This window comes from Cyprinus carpio, unplaced genomic scaffold (assembly GCF_018340385.1).
Source record: "Cyprinus carpio isolate SPL01 unplaced genomic scaffold, ASM1834038v1 S000006643, whole genome shotgun sequence".
In the NCBI taxonomy this organism is placed as follows: Eukaryota; Metazoa; Chordata; class Actinopteri; order Cypriniformes; family Cyprinidae; genus Cyprinus; species Cyprinus carpio.
The window spans coordinates 440,205-464,346 of record NW_024879270.1 but is presented as its reverse complement, the minus strand read 5'-3'; the positions used below and the strand labels follow the sequence as shown (position 1 = coordinate 464,346).

The window sequence follows — 24,142 nt, the reverse complement described above, 5'->3', positions numbered from 1 at the left end:
TATACTTCTCTGTCTTGTAGGGATTCAGTTAAACTGTGTAGACTAAGGTTGGGGCACTGTGGGTTCAATTATTATTGTTTTTTCATGTGTGGTAGGGAAACAAGTCTCTGGATTGTGTGAATGTGGAGTCCTGAGACAGCAGGACATGTTTTCCTAGAATGTGGAAAGTATAGGGCTGAAAGAAAATAACTTTATGTTAAACTGAGAGAATTAGGATTTCGAGCATTTTCTGTTTTATCTTTGATTGGATACAGTGACAAACATCAACTGATCTCTGAAGCAGTTCCTTGGTTCTTGCATGATACAGGACCGTATGAAAGAATTTAATTCCAATAGTGACCTGTGGACGGCAGTAATACGCCTAGAAGTGTCGAACTGACCTACAGGTGGCGGTAATGAGCTGCGGACACGAACAATCAATGGTGACGAGAAAACAAGAGTTGACCGCCCGTTTGTTGTTTAGTACCATGAATGATAAACGGAACGTTTACACTTTTGAGGATTATAAATGTTCTCCCGATCCAGTGTTCACCGTGGAGAGGGAGTGTCTGGAGCCTTGTCCGGCTCCGATAGTAGTGGATAACGGCTCGTTCCAGTGCCGCGCGGGCTGGGCGAGCGGTGTTTCTCAGCTGGATCAGCCGCGGCTCGTGTTCAGGTCGGTAGCGGCGCGCAGCAGAGGAGCCGCTCGCAGCGACGCGCACGTGGGGAATGACATCCCTAGCCTCGAGCCGCTGCGCTGGACTTTCAAGAGCGCGTTTGACCGCAACTTGGTGGTTAATTTTGACATACAGGAGCTCATCTTTGATTACGTCTTCATGCACCTCGGAATAAGCACCCAGGTAATGCAGCTTCTTATCGGTTGAAAACAGTCTATGCAGAACACAGAAACTTTTGACAAGGTAAAAAAGTTATTTGCAACAAAATATGGCATGTTGTGTAAACTGACAGGTGCATGCGCATTACTCTAAGCGTTTTTGTGTATGCATCCACCCACACATGCGTGTTTGTGTACTCTGATGAGAGATGACTATGAGCTGGAAGAAGGATTTGCAGAGATAAACCGCTGGACATCTCGTTTTTGTCAAGTAGTTTGTTTTTTTGTAACGTTACATCACAAACTGTGACGATACTTCTGATCCAGATCTATTGCGCTGAAACTTTATGCCTTTAGCATATGGAGGACCAAACCTGCAGAAATGAAAAATAAGTAAATATTTAAAAAATAAATAGATAAAATAAAATTGAATAAATATAAAAATACATGAAACAATAAGTAGGAGTTAAAAAGAATAAAAATAAACAAAATAATACATAAAGAATACATAAGGATTATTTTTTGTTTAGTTTGTTTTTATCAAGGCATTTATTTCTTGATTTATCTTCCTGTTATTTCTTTTATTTATTTTTAATTTCTGCAGGTTCGGTCCTCAATATCAGCACAGCAAGTAGCAGTCTAAGTGCTTCCACTTGGTTTAGTATGTGTGTGAAAATGTTCATCTGTTTGTGAAGTATTGCATGATTCAGCTTGGCAATCACTTAAGAACCCACATCTCCAGATAAAAGCATGTTCTCTGGTTGAGTGAGAGTATGAAGGCCACTCCGGCTAAAGCTCTCAGTTGCTGGTCAGCTGAGTCCAACATCCAGTAGAAATCTGCCTTGTACTGCTCAGCTGTTGCCGGCTTGCAGGGAGCAAAAATTTTATCAAAGTCTGCGAAGATGGTTCAGTGTAAAGGGCTGCTGAACAGGTTTGGATGCCATGTCCAATGCATGTTTGTAGATGCTCTTGAAGGTTTAGTTTTTTTTTTTTTTTTAAGTTTTTTTTTTTTTTTTAAGTTTTTTTTTTTTTTTTACACAATTCACTGCAGCAAGCGTTCCAGGCATAGTTTTTATATTTTGCAATGTGCAGTAGATTCAGTCAAACACTCTGATTATTTTGACTTCTCCACTTCACAAGTTTTGTTGGTATTGTTCAAAAAATACTTTGGTTTTATGTGCACCTTGTTGATTTAGTGAATTTGCACCAAAGCAACCAAATAACACTTCTGCAATGTACAGTCAAGACATTATTAGGGATGTAACGATTCACCGCGAACCAGTTGAAAATCAACACAAATATGTGATGATTCAAATCAGTTGAGATGTTAAAGAAATCGCGATACATTTGGTGGTGGGAGTTTTTATGAATGTATCTCTGGGGAACTGACTGTCTTTAGAAAAGTTTAGATGATATTTTCTTTTCATCTGTATAATTAAAGCTGCAGTTTGTAACTTTTTTGTTTAAAAATTATTCAAAATCAATTTTCGAGCAAGTACATAACCAGCCAGTGTTCAAAACGATCGCCTTACTTTAGCCCGATTCTCAACGGTAAGCTTTTAATAAAGTTTTCTAATTTGAGTGGTAATTTGGCTTGGTGCCAGTCTCGATGGAATTATTGACACAGATACTATTATTGAGATTAAGTGTCCCACACCAAAAAAGCTTGAAGCACATGGTGGCAGTCTGTAAAAAATGATATATTTGAAAAATACGATGTTAGATTAATTGATGGAAAGTACGTTCTGAGGGAAACAGCATCTGGGTTAGGGTACTACTATCAGGTCCAGGTTGCAATGCACTGTGCAAAAAAAAAAGAATTGTAAATTTATGGTGTGGTCCCCAAATGAACATCAACGAAGAGTGGACAATGAACAAAATCTGCCACCTGAAGAGGGTGTACTTTCAGCATCTGCTACCAGCAGTAGCAACAAGAATTGCACACGGGGTCATGACAATTTGTGGGCTCAAGTAGCTATTACACTTTAATGTGCTTTCCCATGACAACTTAGCAGTAATACACAGATCAGGAGTTCGACATTTGTTCACTGTTTACAACTGTACATTTTAACTATCTGCATTGCATTTTTATGGCAACTTAATGCACGTTCGACATTTGTTTACAGTTTAAACCTGTACATTTTAACTATTTGCAATTGCTGTCTGAAACTGTTGGTTGCTTTGTTAGATTTTCTGTTGAAATACAATTAATATTTACATAAATTTACATTAATAAATACATTAATATTTGGTATACTGTGACCTTCTTTAGCCTAAGGACATAATCTATACAATATTAACCATATCACACTCACACTTTCCCATGACAACTTAGCCCATGACACACTCACAGACAGACACAGACAGACAGACACACACACACACACAGACACACACACACACACACACACACACACACAGACAGACAGACAGACAGACAGACACACACACATACCCATTTCAAGTGTTTCTTATTCATTCAGTACTGTTACGGATTAACTGAGGATGCAAATTACATAAATTACATAAAATTGTTAAAATATTTTCAATATTTTGAAAACTTTGAGACATAACATTGCACAAAATCTTAAAACCCTTCAGCCTTCGAATTGCTCGCTCAATGTGAATTCTGACATTAGCTAGGCGACGTGTGGATGTCACCTCATGTTCAGACAGCTCCTTACGTCCACGTGTGAATGCAGGAAGAGCTACACTCACTCCTGGAGGCAATATATCCATGATGGTGAATCGATCTGCTAAAATCTCATCACCAGGGATCAGGTGAACAAAACCACTGTTCTTTGTGATGAAATTATCACTGGCCCTTCCACCAAAAAGCTTTGATACAAACATGACATAGCCATTGGGGGCTATACAGTATAGCAGTTTGTATGTGTTATGATGTTTGTAATTGCTGTAAGTTTGTGATCTTTTTCTTAAGTTCTTTGGCCTTTGTACAAAGACCTCTGTGCAGTCAGTGATGCATGTGGCTTTAGGATAGTTTTTGTGAAATGTCTTGGGCCTGATTCTGTTCAGTGTATCCCTGGGCAACCAAGCGATCACCTTTTCCCTCATGAATCTTGCAAGGATTGGTCTCCAAAATGTAAATATTTCAAATTCCATGCTTCTACTCACCCCAAATCGTTTACCCAAGTCAGTAAACAACAGCCCCAAACGGAGTCTCATTAAAACAAGCAAAAATTGTTCATGGAGAGTCAATTTGGTATTAAGTCGTTGTGAGAAAAAAGTCGACAAGACTTGCAAAAATTTCCAGAAACCTGTCAGCACATAAACCTGTATAAAATATATAGTCTTTGTTATTTAAATTATGTGCTGATACTGACGGTGTTGGATCTGTTTGAGTCCCACAGTCCTTCATCGGCTTGTTACCACAGTTGAAACTGTAGTTGTGCTCTATGTGATCTGGCCACTGGGTTCGGACATCACACGTCTGCAGAGGCATGTTCTCCAAATTCCCGACATCCACATCTGTTTCCATAGCTTCAGGTTCAGTAGTTGAGTTCTGGTGTAATGGCTGAAGACATCTTCTTTTGGAGAGGGAGGTCTAGCTGGTGTTACCTAAAGGGAAAAAAAGAAGAGAGGTGCATTAGTTAAACATGACAATCAAGCATATTTAAATGAATGAAATATGATGCAATAATATGGCTATCCAAGAGACCTACTTACATGAAATTCATAACCCATGAACAACACAGGATAGAGGTTTTCTCTTGTAGGTTGTCCGTCAGGAAAATGTGTCCCACACACCTTAGAGTGGTAATGAAGATACATAATGAGCGATGCATTGGTGGTAAAAGTACTTATCAAACAAGTGTGAACAAGACAGCACTTTAAATAGCACTCTGCACTTTCTCTTAGTTAACGACAAAAAAAAAAAAAAAATTGCACTTTACCATCCTATTTATGATGCGTGAAAGGGGGTGTATATGATTGTTCTTCTTTTTGTGGGGTGAGGGCCAAAACTGTTGTTTATCCTGTCCTGTCCATCTCATTTGTTTTGTCTAGTCTTTTGTGATAAGTCTCCTGTTGTATCAGATGTACTATATTGCACATATTAGGTTTCTGCAAGGACGAACATCTATCTATTTATAGTTGACATAGTAGTTTAATTATCTTTTTATCCAAAGCAAACAACGAGGACTAACATTTAAGCTGATGCAAAGAGAGGAACTTCAGTTTACCAAGCAGTAACGTTAGAGCTTGGGAAAGTTCCAGTTACACAGCAACAAGATACTGCTAGCAAACTTAGCTAGCGCTGTTTCACTGTATGTTACACCCACTGCATGCAATCTGTGGCATTAACAGAATGAACAGTCAGAGCCAAACCTACCACAGTATTCTTGTTTGGCTTGAAGCCATCTCGGTTTATGGGTTTCATCCACTTTTGACGCACATCTTGGTCCTCCGCTCGACCAGGAACTCTGTGTAATCCGTATGGCCGTAAACATGGGCAGTCAATGTGCAACCAAGGTTTGTGAATTTCACTAACGGTTTTATTCCAGGCCTGTAGTTTTGTGCTGTTGTTAAAACAGCCAACCACACAACACGCTCTTCCCGGCATCACTGGACAGCATACGTACTAAAAAAACTAAATAAAAATAACTTTCGTACAGGTAACATCTGCTACAGCCGCCTATGGGACCAACACGCTACTTCTGCTACTTCCTTAGCAGTAAGGCACGCAGTAATGGCGGAGCTGCTTTACTTCCGTGTTTCGCCGGATTTGTGTATAGGTAAATAGATCTGTGTATCGTCTGCATACAAATGGTAAGACATAACATATTGTTTAAAAATTGAGCCCAGGGACAACATATACAAGGAAGATAAAATAGGGCAAATAACAGAACCCTGGGGGACCCCACAATTTACAGGCACTGCCATTGAAACAAAGTTACCATACTTTACAGAAAATGATCTATTTGACAGATAAGACTTGAACCACTCTAAAACCGTCCCACTAATCCCAATTAAATGGCATAACCGCTTTATAAGAATCACGTGATCTATTGTGTCAAAAGCTGCACTTAAGTCCAATAAAATTAGAGCTGCCGCGTTACCTGCATCTCTGATTATAAGGAGGTAATTGTTTTACCATTTTTTTCACCATTGCATAAATTTAATAGCCAAAATGTGCTTTTTACGGTTTTGTCCTGCTTTTCAAATAAATAATCAATTACAAAACAATGTAAAAATATTTACTTAACACTGAACCCTTTTTTTTTTTTTACATTCTAGCAGACATTATACCAACAAATCACAATTTAACTTAAAATTAATAAGTTAGTAATATATATATATATATATATATATATATATATATATATATATATATATATATATATATATATATATATATATATATATGGTTTTTTTGGCATGTATTTTTTTTACTGTACAAATAAAGGCAGCCTTGCTGAGCAGAAGAGAATTCTTTTAAAATGGAATATATACAGATCCCTATTTGAACACTGTGTGAATTTTATAATAAATGTATTAATAGAGATGTTGTAGGGTAATTATTTATCATTATTATTGTCTTTATTTTATTTTACAGAACAACAGTAATATTACAATACTAACATTTATGAATGTTGATGGAGTTGTTGCTTTTTCTCGGCTTTTATTTTGGCAGAAACCCGCAGGAAGATCTCAGTGCTTCTTTTTGTTGACAACAGCATGCAGATTTATAAATTATTCTCATTACTAATTTGGGAAGATGTTTGTCGCATATATCAGATTGTCACATGCCTTAAAAAAAATTCATAAAAGTGTTTGCAACTGACGAGTAACAAATATAATTTTGTTTCAAATATATTTTAAAAATTCTATAAAAAAACCAAGTAGAAAATATAACATTCTGCAGTTTATTTACTAATCGTCTGAGGCCATTTCACGATTTCAATCATCATACAGTAGCCTAACCACCAGCATCAGACACCTCTTCTTCTCATCGGAGACATGTGATGCAGCACTAAATAGTCTCTCGCTGTCAGTGCTCCGTGCTTGTAATGATATCTGCATCTTTCTCTGATAGTTTTAAATACTTTCACACTGCCAACATGTTTGCTGCATTAGTGCGTGCTTCTATTTGATCACGTTAGTCATTGTTCAGTACATATTATTCGGCCTTTTTTGCTCATTCAGCCGAACACCGAAAGAGATTTTTTTGCTATTTTCGGTCGAATAATTTAGGTTTCCGAACATTTGGTGCATACCTACAAATAATGCAATCTAATTTAGATTTTAAAAACTGCTCATGCTGCATGTATTCAGCATCTTTGTTTGGATTATGATTCAAATGCAGTGGTTGCCTCTAATTTTGGATGGAAAGAGCACAGCCAAATTCTTTTTTTTTCTTATTTATTTGATTAGATTTAGGGTTTTAAAAATTTCTATTTAGTTTTGTTATTTGACATAATTCTGAATTGTGCACCTTTTCATTTATAATTTGTCTTGAATCTAAATTTGTTAAGAAAAAATCGTGAGAAATCATGAAATCAGTATTGTGAATTGAATCATGAGTTGAATCAATCGTCGCGATTCGTCAATTTTATTTGACTCTTTGATTTTTACAAATCCTCAACTTAATTTTGCTCGCGTTGACTAACTGGCAAAATACAGGACGTGGCGCATTTCATGGATGAGAATCCATAAAACACATTATTAGACTGTTTCCCAAGGCTGCATGATCTATTAAACCCATGCAAAAATCATAATTAAGCATAATTGTGAATTCACAAATGCTACAGTTCAATTAAATATGTGATGCAGTTCTAATAAAGTATATGCGCTTTATTTACATGCGTGTAGGTTAATTACGTGCGTCACACAGCAGCTCCGTTCACAGTAGTTCCACAGGAACTGTTATCATTTACATGTGTGGAGATTCTCAAACTCCATCTCTGCATGTTGTAAGTTTGGGTTTATTATAATGTTCATCTGGGAACGCAACATGCGCCATTTCATCAGATTTGTAAGGTAAATCATTTATAAATTTATGCAAACTCAGGAGAATACATCACAGTTTCAAAATAAAAGCTCAAACCTTTACATGTTTTGATGTCCACATATTGGGCCTCATTCATGAAACTTGCGTAAATATATAAGTAAATTATGAGTAATTTGCGCATAAAACAGACCTTACCCGAAAACTCTCCTCCAGATTCACAAACGCTTCGTAAACATCCGATTTGTTAGTTAAACATGTATGTTAATGAATTGCAATCATTCATAAATAGGGCGCTCGTGCATGCTCATTCACAATTAGCATAATCCCGGCCTATGAATTACAGCTACACAAATTGTGTGTCCAGCAACGCAGTGGATTATTCTGGTCTACTTTCTCAGGTTGGGCTCCAGTACCTATTGCATAAAGGAAAAAAATAAATAAATACTAGTAGGCCATATGCCTTAAAATAAATATTCAATAACGTGTGTCCACCAAAGAGTTTTCAGCCAGGTGAAAAAATGTCAGACTCTCTTCTTAAAACGAGCAGCTGGTGGTGCTTGAAAATGCTTTTGGTGGCAGTCTGTGATGATTTGGAGTACAATGTCATTTGCTGGTGTTGGTCCATTGTGTTTTTTGAAAACCAAAGTCACTGCACCCGTTTACCAAGAAATCCATTGTGTACTTCATGCTTCCTTCTGCTGACCAGCTTTTTGAAGATGCTGATTTCATTTTTCCAGCAGGATTTGGCACCTGCCCATACTGCCAAAAGCACCAAAAGTTGGTTAAATGACCATGGTGTTGGTGTGCTTGACAGGCCAGCAGACTCACAGACCTGAACCCCATAGAGAATCTATGGGGTATTGTCAAGAGGAAAATGAGAAACGAGACCAAAAAATGCAGCTGAGCTGAAGGCCACTGTCAAAGAAACCTGGGCTTCCATACCACCTCAGCAGTGCCACAAACTGATCACCTCCATGCCACGCCGAATTCAGACAGTAATTAAAGCAAAAGGAGCCCCTACCAAGTAGGGCTGTCAACGATTAATCGATGATCGATTATTTGTCAATAAGAGATGCAATCGATTAAGGCTGTCGATGGTCGGTTAACTGATTTAATGTTGGGCTGCGTGTGGCTCATGCGCAGAACACGTGCGAGCGGCTGTGAGTGACGGTGACGGTATATACATGCATCATTCATTCACAAATGTACAAATTAAGCTTTTAATGTGATTTAAACTTTAAAGTACATTAAAATAGAAACAACATAAAAGTTCTTCAACATAAAAAGCAATAGAAATGTAGTAACTCAGTCATTTCATCAGATAACTGTTTCATATCGTGTGCTTTGCAGAGCTGCAGGACACAGGACAGAAAGGCTATCCTACAACTTGTTGATTTGTTCCTACGACTTATTCAATTGTGGCAATTGTCCATGTTTCATTAATTTTGTTCCCTAAATAACCCATGATTTAAGTGAAATAAGGGAATAAGTTAATAAATCGAACGAATTCTTAATTCATGAAATCTTTTATTTCCCTTCCCATGTTTACCAAAGTAAGAGATGCGAAAACAGTGATTAAAAGTGAAATATAATAAAAAAAACCTGGGAAATTAGAGGGTTAGACTGTAAAGATTTAGGAAAAGAAACAATGCCTATATGTTATTGAATTTGTGGAAATTCGTGACTAACGGGCAAACCAGAACAAAGCCGCGTAAATGAAGGCTATAACGGCATCCAGAGGCATTGTCACGATCTAACATTTCCTATTATTCCTCTGATAAACAAAGCTTTTATACCACACTTGTCATAATCAGAGCTTATAATTTGTAAATAAATAATTGCTGGATTCAAAACAGCGATTAATAGGCGCTGTGACCGACACAATACGTTTTCCCACGTGCATTCAGTGATGAAACTAAACGATGACGCCATCGTTCACAAGTTTCTGCATGGACCTAATAGTGCACAGGTTCTCGAGCCCTGGGACAAAATGGGATGCTTTAAGGAAAATGTATAGCCTATGTAAGTAATAGGCCCAACATAAAAATAACAATTTGTTTTCATGTTTTTTTTTTGTTTTGTTTTTTTTTTAAATATGCGAAATATATCCAACTTAAATAATTAAGATAACTGATTTAAAACAGAAGTGTGGCGGAGCTCCATAAGTTCATGGGGAAAAAAAGGATGACAACACATTCTGTTTGTTTGCTTTATTTTACAAGAGCACAAATCTTCTGTTTTTATTGTGTGTGCACAAATTAAAGTAAACACTTTTGCGGAAAATATATTTTTATTTTTATTTTTTTTAATGTCTCAGCTGTTTCGATCGTGCCGGAGCCTGCTGCACACGTATATTCTAGCGATTCAAACTTACATCGCAGTCTGTTCATTATCAAAATAAAATAATCAACTAAACATTTAAAAGGTTACATGCTCATGTGAAGAGGATCATCTTTCCATCTATATGCGAATGCATGTAAAGTACAAGCCTAGTTTACATTATAAATAATAGTTTAACATTCAAATACATTGCGAATATGGAAACATTTGGATTTGTGCCAAATGAGACGCGAGCAATAACCCCCAAATAAATTTACGCAAAGCCGCACTCGCTCGTCCTCGTTTGCATGCACGCTCTGTCACAATCTGATGCGCCATATTTTTAAAAACAAATAGGCCTACCGGAACGCAAAAATTAAAAATCTGACATTTTCTAGGACAGAAACCAGCAGGATCAAATTAATGTGAGCAACAGTGTTTTGCTGCAGCAGTGCCGATGTAGTTCACTTAATGTGCAACACACTCACACGCGCGCCACAGTTACGTTTGGGATAATTTTATTTTAAATACCATAATGTCAGTTGAAAACATTGAAATTGTGTTTTAAAATACAACAACGAGCACCACAAAACGATTTAAAGAGGCGTGTGCAGCGGTCTCCGTGCAGGATAGGAAACAGTCAACAAAGTAAAATGACCTCAAACGTATGGCGCGCTCTCTTCATTTTATGAAATAATCATAATCACATCTATTTATTTTAGAATCCTGCTACTAGCATTTTATTCAGACTAAAACCTCTTTAATTCAAGTGAGAAAGCATTTTTTGTGTGGCTTTTGCACATCCTGTCATGCCGGTGACTGCGTGACTTCAACAGACGCATTTTGCAGCATTATGGTTAACGATTAATCGATTAATTGATCGTTAATTTAAATGATGATCGATCATGGAAATAATCGAAATTTGACATCCCTACTACCAAGTATTGAGTGCATGTACAGTAAATGAACATACTTTCCAGAAGGCCAACAATTCACTAAAAAAATTTTTTTATTGGTTTTATGAAGTATTCTAATTTTTTGAGATTTTTATTAAATGTGAGCCAAAATCATCACAATTAACAGAACCAAAGACTTAAACTACTTCAGTCTGTGTGCATTGAATTTATTTAATACACGAGTTTCACAATTTGAATTGAATTACTGAAATAAATGAACTTTTCCATGACATTCTAATTTATTGACATTAGAGGTCCGATTAATAATTAACCGATAGTTTTTAAAATGGATACTCTACACAAACTAAAATAGTGCTTTATTTATAAAAAAACAGTACTGAATCATACTAGTAATAGTAATAATAATAAAAGTAATAATAACAGTAATAGTAAATGTTGAAATCACCACAAAATCTGTTTTATTTTTTCCTAAATTGCGTTTTATTTTTTTTCCAAATTCCGTTATTTCCGTTTTAATTTTTCTGGATTCAGTTTTTTTCTGTTTTCATTTTTCTCCACTCTGTTTTAATAGTTATTTTAGTTTTAAAAGTTTATTAATCAAAAAGCAAGTCTAATTAATTAAAACCATGAAACTTGTACATTTTCACATCAATTTAATAAAAGTTTAACAAAAATTACGTTTAGGGACCTATGAAATGTTTTATTTTTTCTCACCATATTTTTTTATTGTTACCAAATTCTGTGTTTTAGCATGTCTGATTATTTGAATTTAATTTATTCATTTTTTTCTTAAAGAAGCCTTATGATTTTTTCCCCCTCAAATTCTGTGTTGTGTATAAAATTTTTTCTGGTTATCAAATGAAGGCATGAAACATTAATTTCATTTATCTTTTAATTACTGAAAATTAAGCTAACTTTTTGGGCAAACAAAGGGGATTTACTATTAAAATTAAAACATGGAAGAAATGTTGTGTGATTATTCCTTAAAAAATAATGTTTGTTTCATTTTAGTAGTAGTAGTAGTAGTATGTACATTCTACTGAAAAATAGACCAGACTTTTATTTTGACGGGTTGCCGCCTTTACAGTTCTGTGTATGTGATATTGGGCTAGTTTTACTCAAATCAAACGGTCAGAAGCTCATGAAAGCTCTCTCAGAGCAGTTCTGGAGATGTTGTTCATGTGTTTACATCCTCATTTAGAGAGACGACAGAAGCTGAAATCACCACGAGCGTCACATGTGCTTCAATATAAATGAAACCTCGCATCTGCGCCATTCATTAGAGTCACGCAGAACATGCAGGATTCATATATAAATCGACTTTTGCGTCTTAACAGTAACAGATACTAGTCCATATCGTGATTTGATTTAAGTGTAATGATCTACTTTTAATTAATTAATTCAAAATTTGACCAATTCCATGATATTCCATGTTAAACTGTGAATTCTGTTTTTATGACTGGATTCCGTGATACAGTCCACGTTTTCCGCATCACGGAAATCACAGGGCACTACAATTATACCAGCACAATGTATACTCTCACACTTTAACTGCTTCTATTCTTGAACACTTAATGATTGTCTAATCAAAATAAAAGAGCAGCGCTGAGTCTAGAAGAACTCACCGGTATCACACACACTCCGGACGCGTCGCGTTCAACTCGAGCAGTGGTCTAAAACTGTTTATTTATTCACCAAACAGACACAAGTTTACTTCAAGAATGAACAATGAGGCATAGATAAGTTTGAAGTTCAGTGTTTATAAAACGGAGCAAATGGAAAGAGCGATCTATATTATAGCTCTATAAATGAAGCATACAGACTTTGTTAGAGCCACAGAAAGACAAACGTTTCGATGAAAATGCTCAATATACAATTCATAATTGTACATTAACAAAGATTCGGGGTGAATATAATGTAATTTAATGGAAAACTATGTTAATGGCGCTCTGTGGCGCGGCAGGATTTTCTATCAGCTGCATTTAAATCCGGGTCTGAAGTTTCTCGCTCTGTTCAGCATTCAGCCTCACGTATCGAAACAAATAGCACGTGTTGTCAGTGATTTCAACCACTAGAGGCCGCTCTCACACTGTTTAATGAATCGGCAAAACCGATACATCGGTCGACCTCTAATTGAGATGCACCTGTATTAGCACGCGTTCTGAGGAGCGGGTTTGCACGCTTCGATGAGCCCACGCACAAATCTTCTCACTGTGCACGCGAGCTTGCGTCCTTTGGGTCTTAAATGTTTAAACTGGCAAAACTTAAATGAGTTTAGTTTAAACACATATTAAAGGGATAGTTCACCCAAAAATCAAAATTATGTCATTAATGACTCACCCTCATGTCGTTCCAAACCCGTGAGACCTCTGTTCATCTTCGGAACACAGTATAAGATATTTTAGATTTAGTCCGAGAGCTTTCTGTCCCTCCATTGAGAATGTATGTACGGTATACTGTCCACGTCCAGAAAGGTAATAAAAACATCTTCAAAGTAGTCCATGTGACATCAGAGGGTCCGTTAGAATTTTTTGAAGCATCGAAAATACATTTTGGTCCAAAAATATCCAAAAAACTACGACTTTATTCAGCATTGACTTCTCTCCCGGGTCTGTTATGAGCGCATTCACAACACTGCAGTGTAGTGATATCCGGTTCGCGAACGAATCACTCGATGTAACCGGATCTTCTTGAACCAGTTCACCAAATCGAACTGAATCGTTTGAAACGGTTCCGCGTCAACAATAAGCATTGATCCACAAATGACTTAAGCTGTTAACTTTTTTAACATGGCTGACACTCCCTCTGAGTTCAAATAAATCAATATCCCGGAGTAATTCATTTACTCAAACAGTACACACTGAACTGATGACCGAGCCAGATAACGAACGAAACATTGACTCGTTCTCGAGTCAAGAACCGTTTCTGTCGGACGCGCGTGCCGGTTCGAGAACCGAGGAGCTGATGATACTGTGCATGCGTGATTCAGACTGACACACAGCGCATCTGAACCGAACTGGTTCTTTTGGTGATTGATTCTGAACTGATTCTGTGCTAATGTTATGAGCGCGGGTAAACCGAAGGCTTGAATCAAGGGCAATCATCGCCAATGAAGTCGTTACGTCGAGCGCAAAAGGAACTGGTGAACCGTTTTCGGCAACCGGTTTATTGAATCAAACTGTCCGAAAGAACCGGTTCGCGAAAAAGAACAGAACTTCCCATCACTACCGGTGATCTGAAAACTGATGCAACCGGTTCTTGACTCGAGAACGAGTCAATGTTTCGTTCGTTGTCTGGCTCGGTTCAGTCAGTGTACTGTTTGAGTAAATGAATTACTCCGGGATATTGGTTTATTTGAACTCAGAGGGAGTGTCAGCCATGTTAAAAAAGTTAACAGCTTAAGTCATTTGTGGATTAATGCTTATTGTTGATGCGAACCGTTTCAAACGATTCAGTTCGATTTGGTAAACTGGTTCAAGAAGATCTGGTTACATCGAGTGATTCGTTCGCGAACCGGATATCACTAAACTGCAGTGTTGTGCGCGCTCATAACAGACCCGGGAGAGAAGTCAATGCTGAATAAAGTAGTAGTTTTTGATATTTTTGGACCAAAATGTATTTTCGATGCTTCAAAAAAAAATTCTAACGGACCCTCTGATGTCACATGGACTACTTTGAAGATGTTTTTATTACCTTTCTGGACGTGGACAGTATACCGTACATACATTCTCAATGGAGGGACAGAAAGCTCTCGGACTAAATCTAAAATATCTTATACTGTGTTCCGAAGATGAACGGAGGTCTCACGGGTTTGGAACGACATGAGGGTGAGTCATTAATTACATAATTTTGATTTTTGGGTGAACTATCCCTTTAACGTGTGCTGTTCAGGTTTCACCTGTGCGCGCGCACGGTATCAGCACCCGGGTGATGACGGAATAAATGACTGCTCATATTCCAGCATACGGCATTCACATTGAACGAGTGAATGGTTTGTCAAGATTTTTTTTTTTTTTTTTTTTTTTTTTTTCATCGCTGTTGTTGTAATGTCTGGGAAGCCAGAATGCGCATCCATCAACAGAAACATATATTAGCTGAACCCTGTTTGTTTTATGTGTTATTTATAGCAAACCATATTACAGATGCTTTGTCAGATTTAGGTTGAACCGCAGTCCCAGCGCGTGCTGAACCGGGTGTGGAGAACTGAACGGTTCAATTTTTTTCAGCAAACCGTCCCACTCCTAATAATATTTTAAATATTAAACATACAATTTAGTAATATATATATAAAAAATCATAGTAAAGACTAAATACTATTCTCTACCTTGCACAAAGAGTAATTTAAACATAGGAATTAATTATTTTTGCATTTCAAATTCTTATTACCGCAATGCGTCCAGCTGTGTCTGAATTTATGTTATGTTGTAATTTAAACAAATTAGAATGAAAATATTCTGAAAAAAGTAAATGGATATTCTGCTAGATGTTTTCATGTGACAGAAAAATGACAGACTGAATTTAACAGTTAAAAGTTAAAAATTCTCTTGTCAGAACGTGTACCTGACAAATTGATTATCATTACCGAAACAGGTCGTTTTCCACATTTAGAAAAATATTAGATAAAAAATTTTCTGTGAAAATATACATCATTAATGTCATCATCATCAACTCCCAGGAAGGAGAGAGACATTATGGGTTAGAGGTTACAGCAAGAGTAGTTATCAAATAGTAGTAGTTACACATATTGGTACATCTATCATTATGAGGACTTCATGTAGGTGTAATGATTTTTATACTGCACTACAGTATTTTCTACACCCTAACCTCACCCCTAACCTTCTACATTTTTACAATTTACATTTTTAATAATCACTGTATGTTTATTTAGCTATTTGATTTATGGGGAAAGAAACATGAATACACACTACATTAGGGCCTTTCGCACCGCAGGAACCTTTTCATAGTACCAGAACTAACTGTGGAACTACTCACTTTTGGGCGTTTTCGCACCACAGGAACTGGGTGCGATTTTAGTACCAGACTGCCTTTTTCGAGAACCAAATTAGCTCCTACTCCAGAGCAGGGTCTAACCAGCACAATTGGTACTACCCATGATGTAGGTATACATTAATTGGCCAGACGCATTCGAAAATGCCCTCACCCGCCATGATTTAAAACACCGTGTAACATACTGTAAACACTGTGTCAACTTTTTTCGCAAGTATGACGAACAGCAATAAATATACAGACGCTGAAGTGCAGGCACTTGTAGCAAATTTAGCACTGCCAGTTGTCATTGGAGATTCTTAGTCCTCCTTTCAATCGCTTTACATATACATTGACATTCCACGTCCATTACTGTGAAACCCACGAGACACAACAAAAACACAGCTCCGATCACAGCGTCCTCCATCCTCCTGTTGTTAACGTTGTTCTTCTTTGTTTTCGTTGTTGATCGCCGCGCACAAATGACATTGCTGTCGACCGGCTTACGTCACGTCCTAGTACACACTGTCGGTGCAAATGCAACCCTTTAAATGGTATTGGGACAGTTCGTGCCAAATCATCGCAGTACTTTAGTACTGTACTTTTAGTTCTGGAACTAAAGCGGTGCCAAAGGCCCTATTATGCAGACATGTAGTCCTCACAAAGCAGGTAAAACTACAGGTAGTTCACATACACAGGTTTGTTTTACTATATTAGTGAGATCACTCATAGGCTTCCACTGTTTTATGTCAGGTTTATGATATTTTCTATGTCTTAACCTGATCCCTAACCCTCAGAGAAGCCTGTGCACATCATTATATTTAAATGGATAGTTCACCAAAAATTCTGTCATTAATTTGTGTCTTTAATTTCTTTTGTAGTTCATAAGACATTAGTTCTTCATTCATCTTCAGAACACAAATTAAGATATTTTTGATGAAATCTGACAGCTCTCTGTCCATCCCATAGACAGCAACACAACTGCAATGTTCCCAGGTCCAGAAATGTAGCAAGGACATCAGTAAAATAGTCCATGTGACTTCAGTGATTCAACCGCTGATTACTCTCCAAAATGGAGGAAACGTCATATTGTAAATTTTTATTTTAAACCGGGAAGGCCAGCCAGTGGATATCACACAACCAATGTGCAAACTTTGTGCAAGGGTTATGCGGTGAATCAGTCGATTCACTAGAAAGTGAAAGTAAAAACTGTCGGCACTTTCGGCATCTGACGCTGCATTAACAGCGCATTCTCTCAAACCCTACGAGAGACGAATCTCCCTCATATGCTGATAACGGTATAGCTAAATGTTTTAATTTACTCCCTTAATATTTCTCTTGTTGCCTGAAACATAGGCTAGTGGGAAAAATAAATAAATAAATTAAAAAAATAAAATAAAGAGAGAGGAACCATAGGCCTATTTTGTGATAAACAGATTTTTTTTTTTTTTTTTTTTTGAAGTCGGAGCTAGAAGTAAAGCTTTTTCATTGCAGTCTTAATAATTTTAATTATAGGCCTGTAATTCATTGTATAATAAACCTGTTTTGAAAGACCTTTTTAAAAACATTTTCAATGAGGAGTAAGCTAGCATAATCTATATCCTCGCAGCGTGATGACTATAGCTTACCAACAATGGGTCTCATTCACTAATAATTGTGTAGATTATTTATGTTTATTTGCACATTTGAACTTTTTACGAAAACTTTCCGCTTAATTCACAACGTGGGTATGCACATTAATTTGTTCTTTCACTGTATAAATAATTTTAACATGAAATATTGTAATTATTATATTTAGTGTATATATAGGGCCATTTTATTTTTTCCCAAAATCCGTTTTTTCTGTTTTCATTTTTCTGGATTCCGTTAAAATTTTTCTTGACTCCTTTTTAATGGTTAAATTAAATCGTATTAATCAAAGTTTAAATTAAATCATTAATTAAAATTAAAAAAAATTATACATTTTCACATCAATTAATTTACAGTTTAACAAAAATTACATGTTTAGGGCCCTATGAAATGTTTTTTTTTTTAATTTTTTTCTTCACCATATATTTCACTGTTACCTAATTCTGTGTTTTAGCATGTCTGATTATTTAAATGCATTAAAACAACTTGAGAAATGTTTTCCCCTCAGAAATTCTTTTGTGTTTACATTTTTCTGGTTATCAAATGAAGGCATAAAACATTAATTTAATTAATCTTTTAATTATTAAAAATTACGCAAATTTTATTTCTTGGTAAACAAAGGGGATTTACTATTAAAATTAAAGCATGGAAGGAATGTTGTGTGATTTATTCCTTAAAAAATAATGTTTGTTTCTTTTTAGTAGTAGTAGGCTATGTACATTCTGCTGAACAATAGTAATACATTTCTGGCAAATACTTGTCTTTAAATGAAACAAGACTTTTATTTTGAAGGGTTGCCGTGGATACCTTTACAGGTCTGTGTTTGTGATATTGGGCTAGTTTTACTCGAATCAAACGGTCAAATGCTCATGAAGTGACTCTCAGAGCAGTTCTGGAGATGTCTGGCATGTGTTTACGTCCTCTTTAAGTGAGACAGCAGACGCTGAAATCACTGCGAGCGTCACGTGCGCTTCAGTTTGTGTGTAGTAAATGAAACCGCGCGTCTGCACCATTCATTAACATAGACACGGAGAACATACAGGATTCATATTTAAATAAACTTTTCCGGCTTAATATTTACAGATATTAGTCCATATTGCGATTTGATTTAAGTTCAATTACATTCTTGTGATTAATTCATTCAAAATTTGACAAATTCCATGACATTCCGAGTTAAACTGGAAATTCCGTTTTTGTGACTGGATTCCGCGATTCTGTCCGCAATCATAGGGTCCTGTACATAACTATTATCCTGAGATGAATCATACTCTTTGTCTTTGACTCTTTGACCAGCCAGAGTGAAATGTATGCATACATGTGCTTTTAGTTGTTCCTATATGTTTTCTTATATTTAGAATAACTTTCAGTACAAAAATTTTAGTGAATCATGATTTGTTCGTGAAAACTTTTGTATGCAGGTTTCACTCAAATTTGGGCATACGCATGCTTGATGAATGAGACCCATTAACTTTTTCACCTTTTCATGTCAGTAATAGTTTTTCCCTGCTATTTAAAAAAAAAAAAAAAAAAAGATACTTTTGATTTATTTAAAAAAGTTAGCAGTCAAAACTAAAATTGTTCAAAAATGACACACTTCACCTTTGTGCCCTTAGGGTCATGTGGATCACCCTGTGGTCATCACCGAGCCACCCTGTAACCCACTTCACTGCAGACAGATGATGTCCGAGCTGCTCTTTGAGTGTTATGGAGTGCCACGTGTGGCGTATGGCGTGGACAGTCTATTCAGCTTCAGTCATAACAATGTCGTCAGTGATGGAGCAGGTCTGCCCTCTACAGGACTTGTGGTGTCATCAGGGTATCACTGCTCCCACGTGCTGCCCGTCATCAATGGCAGGTAACAACCATCACTGTCTCAGCTTTCAAATTCTGTCAGTTTAAATGTGTCCCAGTTTGGAAGATGAAGTGGACAGGGATGGGACAGGGATGGGGCTCGCTTTAAAATCATTTAATGCACAGCTAGCCATAGATTACAAAAATTAGATTAGATTCAACTTTATTGTCATTGCACATGTCAGGTACAAGGCAACGAAATGCAGTTAGCATCTAACCAGAAGTGCAATAAGTAGTAAGTACAGGATATACAGTGTCTACAATATGTTACAATTAATATACAGATAAGGCAGTACTATAGACATAATTTACAGATTTTTAAATACTATCAGCATGATATACAGATAGGTGTATTATGAACATACTATACGGGTGGATTATGTAATAAGTGTATGTACACTATAAGCAGAAACTATGAACATATGAACATTATTTACACTAGTGCAATGGATAGTAAAAAATTGCATAGAAAAATATTCCAGTGTGCAAATGGATTACTCAGTATTCTGGATGAACAGACAGTAGTGCAAGTAATAACAAGTGAACTGATTTTGTTTGTTTGTTTGTAAACCAGATGTAGTGATGAGGAGGGGTGAGGAGTGTGTGTGTGGGGGGGGGGGGATTGAGGGTCAGAGGGCAGAATTCAGTAAGAAGACAGCTGTAGGGAAAAAGCTGTTCCTGAGTCTGTTGGTCCTTGTCCGGAGGCTCCTGAAGCGCCTCCCGGAGGGCAGGAGGTTAAACAGTCTATGGTCAGGGTGAGAGGAGTCCTTAAGAATGCTGCGAGCTCGACATAGACAGCGTTTTCTCTGCATGCCCTCAATAGCAGGAAGTGGTGTCCCTGTGATGCGTTGGGTGGTTTTCACCACCCTCTGCAGTGCCTTGCGGTCAGCCACTGAGCAGATCCCATACCAGACTGTGATAGAACTGGTCAGGATGCTCTCGATCGCACACCGGTAAGTTCACCAGGATGGCTGAAGTCCTGAGGAAGAAGAGGCACTGGAGGTGTCTGAAAAATGACAGCTGAATTGTTTTGTATTGTTAGTTAACAGTTGTTGTTGTTTTTTTTATTTAAGTAGGACTATTTATTTAATTTTTTTGAAAAATGTAACGAAACTGAAACGTCATAAAATAACACCTGTAAATAAGAATAATCAAACTATACATACACACATATATACATACAAAAAAAAAAAGCAGTAGCAGTGCTGAACCATACTTTGTAAATGAATAAACATGTTAATATTATTTATTATATTGATCATTAAAGTTATTTCAGTTTACTAACTTTAAAATTTAAAAATGTATCCTATTAGTATTGTTAAATGTAGAAATGAACACACTAGGAGCAATACTTCTACAGCTTTTATTAATATTACAAATAGACTCTTACTGTTAAGTATTACCATTTAATTTCAGCAGTCATGCTTAAAAATGGCCATCTTTAAATATCTGCAGTACACAAGGCCATAGCATTAAAATTACATACATAGATTATTAAAACTGTATGTGTACTCTCACACTTTATTTGATTCTATTTTAGAACACTGGATGATTATTTAATCAAAATATATTTATATATTTCTTTATTTATTTTTAATTTTGATAAAATAATCTTGCAGTGTTCACACAAGTTACACACTGGGCAAAAGCGCAGTGCTGCGTCTAGAAGTCACACACCAGACGCGTCACGTTCAATTCAAGCAGTGGTCTAAAACTGTTTATTTAATCACCAAACGGAGTTTGCTTCAAGAATGAACAATGTGGCATAAATGAGTTTGAAGTTTGGTGTTTAGAAAAAAAGAGCAAAGGGAAAGAGAAAGTGCGATCTGTAGTACAGCTCTCTATATGAAGCATACAGACTGTATTAGAACCACAAAAAGAGCACAATACATCATTTATAGCCTAGGGTGAAGTCATTATGTACATTTAACAGTGTCATGTGTCAAAACAAACATGTGCAGTCAGTGATTTCTGCCTCTAGAGGCCGCTCTTGTACTGTATTACAAGTCAAGTCAAGTCTGCTTTATTGTCAATTCTTCCACATGTACAGTACATACATACAGAGAATCGAAATTGCGTTACTCTCAGACCCCCGGTGCATACAGATAACACTAACAGTAGAGCCTAAAAATCTAGATCAAATATAAAATATAAGATAAAACTATACAATAAGGGAATGTAAAAAAGACATAATAGAAAAAATAAAATAAAAATAAGGTTAAATAAAAGCAGCGCAAGGCACATGGCAGATAGAGTGCAAACCAGTGAACAAACAGTGCAGATAAAAAGATTTTTAGTGCATAAAAAAAATAGCTTATTCAGTCTGATTAAAAGTGACAAAGTGACAAAGGGCTCAAGAGCAGTTATTTTATTAAACTGACTGATGAGGTGGTAGAATGATGTCAGTTCCATGGTGAATGAGTGAATGAGGTAGTGAGCAGACTGCTGCTGCTCAAAGTGACTGGTGCATGACATTCGTATGTGAGAGGGAGGGGGGGTGGAAGGACCTGGGGATGTGGGACCTGGGGGGGGGTTCATAGTTCAGTGGTGCCTGAGGCAGAAGAGGGACGGGGGGGCAAGTTCGGGAGCGAGTTCAGCTTCCTGACAGCCTGATGGATGAAGCTGTCCTTCAGTCTGCTGGTCCTGGCCTGGAGACTCCGCAGTCTCCTCCCTGATGGCAGCAGACTGAAGAAGCTGTGTGACGGGTGAGTGGGATCACCTGTGATGCAGAGGGCTTTTCGAGTGAGACGGGTTCCATAAATGTCCTGGAGGGAGGGGAGAGAGACACCAATGATCTTCTCAGCTGCTCTCACTATGCGTTGCAGAGACTTCCGGCAGGACGCGTTGCAGGCGCCATACCACACAGTGATGCAGCTGGTCAGAATGCTCTCGATGGTGCCTCTGTAGAATGTGTACATGATGGGGGGTGGGGCTCTGGCTCTCCTCAGTTTGCGGAGGAAGTAGAGACGCTGCTGTGATTTCTTGGCCAGTGCTGCGGTGTTGTCGGTCCAGGAGAGGTCCTCTGTGATGTATACACCCAGGAACTTGGTGCTGCTCACTCTCTCCACAATCGCACCGTTGATGGTCAGAGGAACATGCTCAGTGTGCGCTCTACTGAAGTCAACAACAATCTCCTTCGTCTTCTCCACGTTCAGAGAGAGATTGTTGTCACTGCACCACCCGGCCAGGCGGCTCACCTCGCTCCTGTAGTTTGTCTCATCTCTGTTGCTAATGAGACCCACCACAGTCGTGTCATCCGCAAACTTAATGAAGGGGTTGGAGTTGTGTGACGGTGTGCAGTCATGGGTCAGCAGAGTGAAGAGGAGGGGGCTCAGCACACATCCTTGGGGGGCCCCAGTGTTCAGTGTGATGGTGCTGGATGTGTTACTGCCGACCCGTACTGCCTGAGGTCTTCCAGTCAGAAAATCCAACAGCCAGTTACACAGCAAAGTGTTGAGCCCCAGCTCGACCAGTTTGTGAATGAGCTGTTGAGGGATGATTGTGTTGAATGCTGAACTGAAGTCTATGAACAGCATTCTGACGTATGAGTCTTTTTTTGTCTATATGTGTGAGTGCTGAGTGGAGGGTAGTTGAGATGGCGTCATCGGTCGACCGGTTGGACCGATATGCAAACTGGAATGGGTCCAGGGAGGGGGGGAGGGCAGACTTGATGTGGTGCATGACTAGCCGTTCAAAGCACTTCATGAGGATGGGAGTAAGTGCAACAGGACGGTAGTCATTGAAGCAGGATGGAGATGGGTTCTTCAGGACTGGAATGATGGTGGTAGCTTTGAAGCATGTGGGAACAACAGCCTGACTAAGTGAGATGTTGAAAATGTCTGTGAAGACATCAGTGAGTTCTGCTGCACAGTCTCTCAGTACACGCCCAGGGATGTTGTCAGGACCCGGAGCTTTGCGTGCATTGATCCTGCTGAAGGATCTCCTCACACTGTCCGGGGTCAGCATCATCACCTGGTCCACCTGGAGGAGGTGGAGTCTTCTGTGCAGTGGAGCTGTTTTGTGCCTCAAAGCGAGCGAAGGTGTTCAGCTCGTTCAGCAGAGAGATGTTGCTGTCACAGGTCCGCTGTGGGGGCTTGTAGTCCGTAATGGTCTGTATCCCCTGCCACAGGCTCCGAGTGTCTCTGCTGTCGCTGAAACGATTGGCTATCCTACTGTAGTACTGTCTCTTAGCCTCTCTGATGCTGTGGGATAGGTTGGCCCTGGCTGTTCTCAGGCCCCCCTCGTCTCCAGCTCTGAATGCAGCGTTCCGCGTCTCCAGGAGTCTGTAGACTTCCCCTGTCATCCACGGCTTCTGGTTGGCCCGGACAGTAATGGTTTTTGTGACTGTTACATCCTCAATACACTTGGTGATGTAGGCAGTGACAGTCTCCGAGTACTCCTGGAGGTCAGTGGAGTTATTATAAGTGGCAGCCTGCTTAAACATATTCCAGTCAGTTGTATCAAAGCAGTCCTGAAGAGCGTCAGACGACCCTTCTGGCCACACTTGAATCTGTTTCTGAACTGGTTTAGCGACTTTAACGAGCGGTCTGTATGCAGGCATTAGCATGACAGTGATGTGGTCTGAGGCACCGAGGTGGGGGAGGGGGAGGGCTTTGTAAGCTCCTCTCTGGGTGGTGTAAACAAAGTCTAAAATGT

The 24,142-nt window shown here is 38.1% G+C and overlaps 1 protein-coding gene across 1 annotated transcript in view; it reads left to right on the top strand.

Moving 5' to 3' along the window:
- Positions 1–386: 386 nt before the first annotated feature.
- actr5 (actin related protein 5) overlaps positions 387–24,142 on the top strand; it is a 36,782-nt gene continuing 13,026 nt past the window's right edge. The window contains exons 1-2 of the mRNA XM_042755115.1: positions 387–839; positions 19,249–19,490. Of these exons, the coding sequence (XP_042611049.1) occupies positions 396–839; positions 19,249–19,490 (686 nt within the window). The 5' untranslated portion in view covers positions 387–395. The remainder of the gene's footprint in view (positions 840–19,248; positions 19,491–24,142) is intronic.